General features: G+C 35.4%; 1 protein-coding gene across 1 annotated transcript; it reads left to right on the forward strand.

Moving 5' to 3' along the window:
• The first annotated feature begins 5910 nt into the window (after positions 1–5910).
• Positions 5911–6894, forward strand: LOC114404590 (germin-like protein subfamily 1 member 7). The gene is made up of 2 exons (XM_028367486.1): positions 5911–6099; positions 6212–6894. The coding sequence occupies exons 1-2, from the start codon at positions 5985–5987 to the stop codon at positions 6760–6762; spliced, it is 666 nt and encodes a 221-aa protein (XP_028223287.1). The 5' UTR covers positions 5911–5984; the 3' UTR covers positions 6763–6894.
• Positions 6895–7155: the final 261 nt, after the last annotated feature.

Here is a 7155-nt window from a genome sequence, read left to right on the forward strand (position 1 = left end):
AGAGAAAATGTGGAGGTTGTCTAAGAGGGAAAGTTTCTTTAATGTTTGTCTTTATTGTAAAATGAGATTCCTTCTTAGCCAACCTCTTGGAGGAGACACTTACCTCCTTACACTTCTCTTTAACCACTAATGGTTGTCCTTCTTCTTGGGGGTAGATTTCTTCACTAGATTCGTCCTCTTTTGCTTCTTCACTTTCGCTAGAGGAAGGTGAAGTAGTAGCCTTATCTTGGCTACTATAAATGTCTTGGCCCCTCATAATCATGGTTTTTGTGGTGGGGCATTGAGAAGTAATATGTCATTTTCCAAGACATTTAAAGCACTTTATAGAGCTAGTTTTCTCATGCATACTAGCCTTAGGGGCTTGCTTTTCTATTGTCTTCCCCTTATCATCTTTAGGCTTAGAAGGTGTCACCCCTAAGATGCCTTGACCTTGGTTTTTCTTTGGATAAGAGTGAGAGCCATAATATTTTGACGTAGACTTCTTTTTAAGTTGTTGCTCTACCGTTATTTCCCAAACTAAGTTAGCCTCTACATTGTCCTTCCCATGGAAGTATGGGAGGTTAATGTTAGCCTCTTGAGGCTTTCTTTCCTTTTCTCTTCTATGGGAGTGAGGTCTAAGATGTGACCTATGCCTTCCTTCGTAATAGTCACGAAGTTCTTCACATAGGCTCTTGCAAGAGTTATGACTACTATAGGAGGCATGTTTTTCTCTTTTCATTTCTTTCATTATTTTTCTTCTTTCTTCCTCTCTTATTTTCTGTCTTCCATCTTGACTTATTTCTTCCACCCTTTTTTTTTCCTTTTTCTTTTCTCTCTTATTTTTCTTTCCATAACTTGAGGGAACTCAACTCATCTAAGATTCTAGATAAAGGGTCTTTATGACTAGTACCCTCACCATTAACACTAGATGAATGATGACTCATGTTGGTTCCTAAATGTGCTTTTGGTCCCTGTAAATTAATGTTTTTTCGATTCCTGTAAGTTCATTTTTCTAATTTTAGTCCTTGTTCGCTCTTTTTCAATTTTTGTTTCTGTAAGATATTGTGCTCATTTTTTGTTCCTACTGTAAGATATTTTGTTCATTTTTGAAAACCATAAACTTACAAGGATTAAAAATGAGCAAAAAACTTATAGGAACCAAAATTGGAAAAGCATAAACTTATTATAAGGACTAAAATTAGAAAATGAACACAATGACCAAATATAAAAAAACACAAACATAAAAGGACCAAGAACATATTTAGGCCTCTACTTATTATATGAATTTTCCATAAGGAACAAATTTTGAGCCAAAACAACAAGAACACTTCCATTCTCACTTCTTTTTATTTTTCTTGTCAACTTGTATGATTTTTTTTATTTTATCCAAATCACTTGGTTCTTTTTATATAATTTTTGTCTAGATGCCTAGAAAATTCAGTAAAAAGTTATGCTCAAAATTCACAGTGACAAATTCCCAGTAATTTTTATAAGTTCGTATGTCCAAGCTGCCAGCACCAGCGATTACAGACTTTGAATTTTTTAAGCATGGTATATTGATTTCCTTTGGTTAACTTTCAACTTTCCTATGTATGTTAAATTCACTAGGCCTATTTACCACAGCTTTAGGAGTTCAACATTCACTTAGGATCAAAATTTCAGCCAGCAATTCAATCACTAAAACTCAAATTCACAATAGACACAATCATAAGGAAACCTAAAAGTTCAAGAAAAGCTTCACAATCAAAGACTCTCTAAGAATTATGCATGAAGATGTTAAGGACTAATTAACATGCAAGATTTGACTCAAATCAAATTATAGGCTAAAAAAATTTCATACACTCATGAACAAATGAGTTAGACAAAGAAACAAGAAAAATAAAATTCAACATAACATAAGGAATCTTATGTGACAAGTTTCATGACTAGACATGACTTTTATGACAAAACTACAATAGGTGAATATGTCATTCTAGATTTTTGAGGTTTTCTTCTACTTTAATGTTTTTGTAAGAATTTTATGGTTTAGGTTTCAGCCAAAATAATTGACAATATAAAACTCAAAGGAACCTAAACTCAACACAATTCATGGTTCAAGAACAAGAACAAGGAATTTGAACCATAGAAAATCAAATCTAGCTTCTATAGCAAGCTTAATCGGTGGAACTTCTAAAAAATAATGTTAACAACATTCAGCACAAGACACGTGAGGAGATACATGGAGAGAAACGAAGAAACAACAATGGAGGAGAAAGTAAAGCTGAAAATTAGTGGAGGTTTAAGGAGCACCTACTTGAAGCTCTTGTGCTCTGATACCACTTGTTGGAAGCTTGCTTATGAAGCTTCTATGGAGGCTGGATCTTTGAGCTTCAATAAGGTCCTTCAATGGTGATTTTTAGCCATGGAATTGCAGCGAAAGATAAAGGAGACGAGGTTAGAGGAGACATCATCCACTAGAGAATAAGCCATGGAAGGAGAAGCTTCACCACCAAGAGAGTGGCTTGGATAAGAAGCTTAAAGAGGAAGCTTCACTGGAGGAAGAGAATACGAGAGAGAGAGGGGGGGGGGGGGGCGAGGTGTGGGAATTGAAGGAGATTAGAGTGAGAAGTTGAACTTTGAAGTGTTTCTCACAAGTTTTTCATTCATCAAAGTTACGACAAGTGTTACGCATGCTTTTATTTATAGCCTAGCACATGGGAAGCTTCCTTGAGAAGCAAGGAAGGTAGCTTCCTAGGGAAGCAAGGAAGAAAGCTTTCTTGAGAAGCTAGAGGGGGGCTACTCACACCCCTCCAATAGCTAAGCTCACCCCCATGCCAAAATACATGAAAATACAAAAAAGTTCCTACTACAAAGACTACTCAAAATGCCCTGAAATACAAGGCTAAAACCTTATACTAATAGGGTACCCTTAACTTGTACCCTTAATTTGTAGGGTACCCTACAAATCTAAAATGACCAAAATACAAGGCACAAAAGAAGGAAAACTTATTCTAATATTTACAAAGAAAAATGGACCCAACCTTGACCCATGGGCTCAGAAATCTACCTTCAGGTTCATGAGAACCCTATGGTCTTCTTCAACAGCTCTAGTCCAACCCTCTTGGAACCTCTTACTCATGGCTCTGGTGACTGGTCCCTTCCCAGGGAGGATTGCATCAAATATGTTTAGCCAAGGATCAATTCCATCATGAGAAGACTCAGCACATTGACATCAGATACCACTTTATCCATGTTGAGAAGAGGCTCGAAATCCAGAAAGTTGATACCACTTCATTCATGGATTATCTAGTCACGTAGAAAGGAGTGTTCAGTCTAGTGGTTCATTAACATAGCTTGTGTTGTAATTGTAATTGTTTTCTTTTTCTTATTTGCTTTTCTAACAGTTTTCTAGTTGGACAGTTAGTTGTTTTCTCCTTTATAATGAGATTTATGTTTTACATTCAAAGAGCTTGAGAGTGTATTTAACACCTTTCATTCCAAATTTCGTTATTTGCAATAAATTTAACAATTTATGCGATATCTTTTCTCATTCTATGATCTAAGCTTCCCTATCTAAATAGTATTTCTCAAATATTTCCCAACAAGAAATATGGAAAGCACAAACCACAAACCAAAAACAGGGTAGTAAAAACCCAAATAGAAGAGGAAATGAAACATAGATGTTCGAACGGTTTGATCAAGAAACCCATTAATATGCCTAATAATAGAAACAATAATGGAGTCAGATTTAGTGCTCATATAGATATATTAGTTGTTCTTCCAAGATAATCACAACATGCAACAACAAATATATTATTTAGATTCAGTGCTTACCAAAATGGATTCAGTGTCTCCACATCTATTTTCTCCTCCACTTTATCCGATGTGAAACTGCACCATGGTCAACGCACCATGATATTACGAGAAATAGAGAAATAAAGAAAGAGAACAACGAAGATGAGGTTATAAAAATTAGGCTGTTGAAGATAGAGACACAAACAACGTAGTCTCTTCATCACCGTTCTCTAACCATTTTACTACTAGATCCATGACTTTAGTGGCAAAATCACTGTGTGAGAGAGAAGAATTGCGGTTTGATGCGCTGCTGGTGGTTTGGGGCGAGGTTATGGTGGGTGGAGGCACATAAGATAAGAATGAGAAGGGGCACAAGTTCCCATTCATCCAAACCCATAATACAAAATGGGAATGGGTGCGAGAGGGTTACTAGAGTGGAGCATGAGAGTGAAAGTTGGAGGCGAGAGTGGGAGGGGGTTTTGTGATGTTGAAGGAAACAAAACATTTTCACATTTTAGAGTGACTTTGGTTTAGTGATATAGAGGGAAAGACGAAATGAGACGGTGTGTATTTGTTTATGGATAGTAAAAGGGGTACATATGATGGCTGATTAATTAGTCTCCCTTAAGGGTGACCGCAAAATCAGTAACTGATTAAAATTTGCAATACCCAACCTCTAAAATGATATTTTTACCCCCAAATCTTTAAAGTCAATTTTTCCATATAAGAAAAGGTGTTTTTGGAAAAAAAATGTTGGACCAAGTCCCCTTGAGTACTTGTCATGCATTTCTCTCAAAGTTATATGACATAGACATATTACACCCTGAAATCGGGTATAAAATTCAAAAGTTATGCTTGATCAAATAAAGCAATGGAAACATAATTCCATTTTAGACAAGAAAACTAGTATGGAATAATGCCAAGTTGACAAAGAGTACCAGGATTGAGAAAAATCCCTCCTTCAGTTATCTTTGTATCCCTTGATTTGTATCCAGGACTCATTCATAAATTGAGATGAATGAATGGCTACTTTCTTCTCTAAAGTGTAAAGCGGTGATAAATATATATCCGAAATAACAAAAATTCTGAATTAATTTCTGAATGTGAAAAAGTGTAATGATTATGTATCGACATTAAGTTTTGTGGATCATTTTGTCCTTATGATATAATATGCGTAGCAATTTAACATTAAATTATAAAATTTAAGGAATAATTTGACAATAAGTTATAAAGTTTAGTGGCAAATTTAAAAATAAGTTGTATGGTAGGACGTAATCATCACCTTTTTTATACATTTAAGACTAAACCAGAATTTTTATTTTTTTTCAAAAATTACATTATCGATGTAAGAACGAAGGTGGTCCTATAAAAAAAACAAGGTGACTATTTATTCAATGACTTAGTTATTTCCTACTACAACTATTTCCTTTAAGGTTGGGTTTACCTATCCAAAATAAATAAAAACTAAAATACTATTCTGTTTCAGTTTGAAAGTTTTCTATCTCCACGGGAAATTATTTATTAAAACTAAGCCCCGAAGCAATTCCAGCAGGTCGTGCAAAGTCAAAAGTTATATATCTAACATTTAATATATTCCGCTGTACGTTCATATCTTCGAACATTTCTATGTCATTGGATTACTTTAGTTGTATATGAAAACAAGTCACACGACACCAACAATTAATATAATTTCGGGTTGCAATAATCTGAGTCTTTGATTAATTGTGGACAGGACCAATCAGAAATAGTCTCTAATCCCTTCATAAAATATCAATTTTCCACCTACTACCTCTGGTGACCATGTTTAAACTTGTAACAGTTCCTCAAGCTAAAAAAAGATTAGTTAATAAATGAAGTAATATTTTAAATATTTAATAAAACAGTTATCACTAAGTCTATGAAACTGAGACACAGTCTAAACTGATCTGTGATTGAATTAAAAGGCTTCCCATTATAAAATAATAAAATAGACGAGGTAATACCGAAACACTTGCTTTTTCCTGTGGAGCGTCTACTACTACGTCTACACATTGATTAGGCACGCATGTAGTTGTTAAGGAATGATTCCTCATCAAATAAATAATTAATTACGGTCAAGATAAAATGCAAACCAATTCAATGCTTCATACTTATAAATAGCAATCAGCAAGCTCTACATAAATCACAATTCAATCATCACAAGCAATTACATATAGCACAATTGTTTAAGAGTGTATTACTAAGGAAAAACAATGAAAGTTGTGTACTTCCTTGTTGCCATCTTGGCTTTGACATCCTCTCTTGTCTCTGCCTATGATCCTAGTCCTCTGCAAGATTTCTGTGTGGCAGCCAAAGAAAAAGATGGTGGTATGTAAAAACATTAATCCTTATACCATTGGCATCATATATATAGACGTTGTCTAGAATTATTGTGATTGATGATTTTTATTAATTAAGACCTTGTGCCTTGTATTTGTAGTGTTTGTGAACGGGAAATTTTGCAAGGACCCTAAGCTTGTCAAAGCTGAAGATTTCTTCAGACATGTAGAACCGGGGAAGACTGACAACCCAGTAGGTTCAAACGTGACTCAGGTGTTTGTTGATCAACTACCGGGACTAAACACGCTTGGCATAGCTTTGGCTCGCATAGATTTTGCACCAAAGGGTTTGAACGCTCCCCACACTCACCCTCGCGGCACTGAGATCCTTATAGTCCTTGAGGGTACTCTTTATGTTGGATTTGTGACTTCCAATCAAGATGGAAATCGCCTCTTCACCAAAGTGCTGAACAAGGGTGATGTGTTTGTGTTCCCAATTGGTCTGATTCATTTCCAATTGAATGTGGGATATGGCAATGCTGTTGCCATTGCTGGCCTTAGCAGTCAAAATCCAGGAGCTATCACTATTGCAAATGCTTTGTTTAAAGCTAATCCGCCTATTTCTTCTGAGGTTCTCACCAAAGCTTTCCAGGTGGACAAGACTATAATCGATTATCTTCAAAAGCAATCTTGGTACGACAACAATAACTAATTTGGGAGTATGGAGGATCATTTCGCACTGTCTAGTTATTGGATAATTGATCACTTTAATTATTATTTCAGTCACGCCATACATTAGACCTAATAAATAAAACCTTTGTGGATTATAATTTTTTACATATAATATTTGTTCTGTTTGGAGTTCGATTTGGTTAATACTTGCCCTACGCGTCTGCTACCACGGGCATATTCAGTTTGGCTGGTTTTAGGTAACAGGTAGAAGATATTTTCAGGTAACAAACATATTAATTAATACCCTAAGTCACCCATAAATTGTCCCTACATTGAAGTCTGCCTAGTCCACCATACTACATACCCTTAAAGGCCAAAGCATTTACAACGGTGTTTACAATTTAAACCTAAAGTTCAGCAAGAGAAAGGATAA

This window comes from Glycine soja, unplaced genomic scaffold, assembly GCF_004193775.1.
Source record: "Glycine soja cultivar W05 unplaced genomic scaffold, ASM419377v2 tig00104555_1_pilon, whole genome shotgun sequence".
NCBI classification, from domain to species: Eukaryota; Viridiplantae; Streptophyta; class Magnoliopsida; order Fabales; family Fabaceae; genus Glycine; species Glycine soja.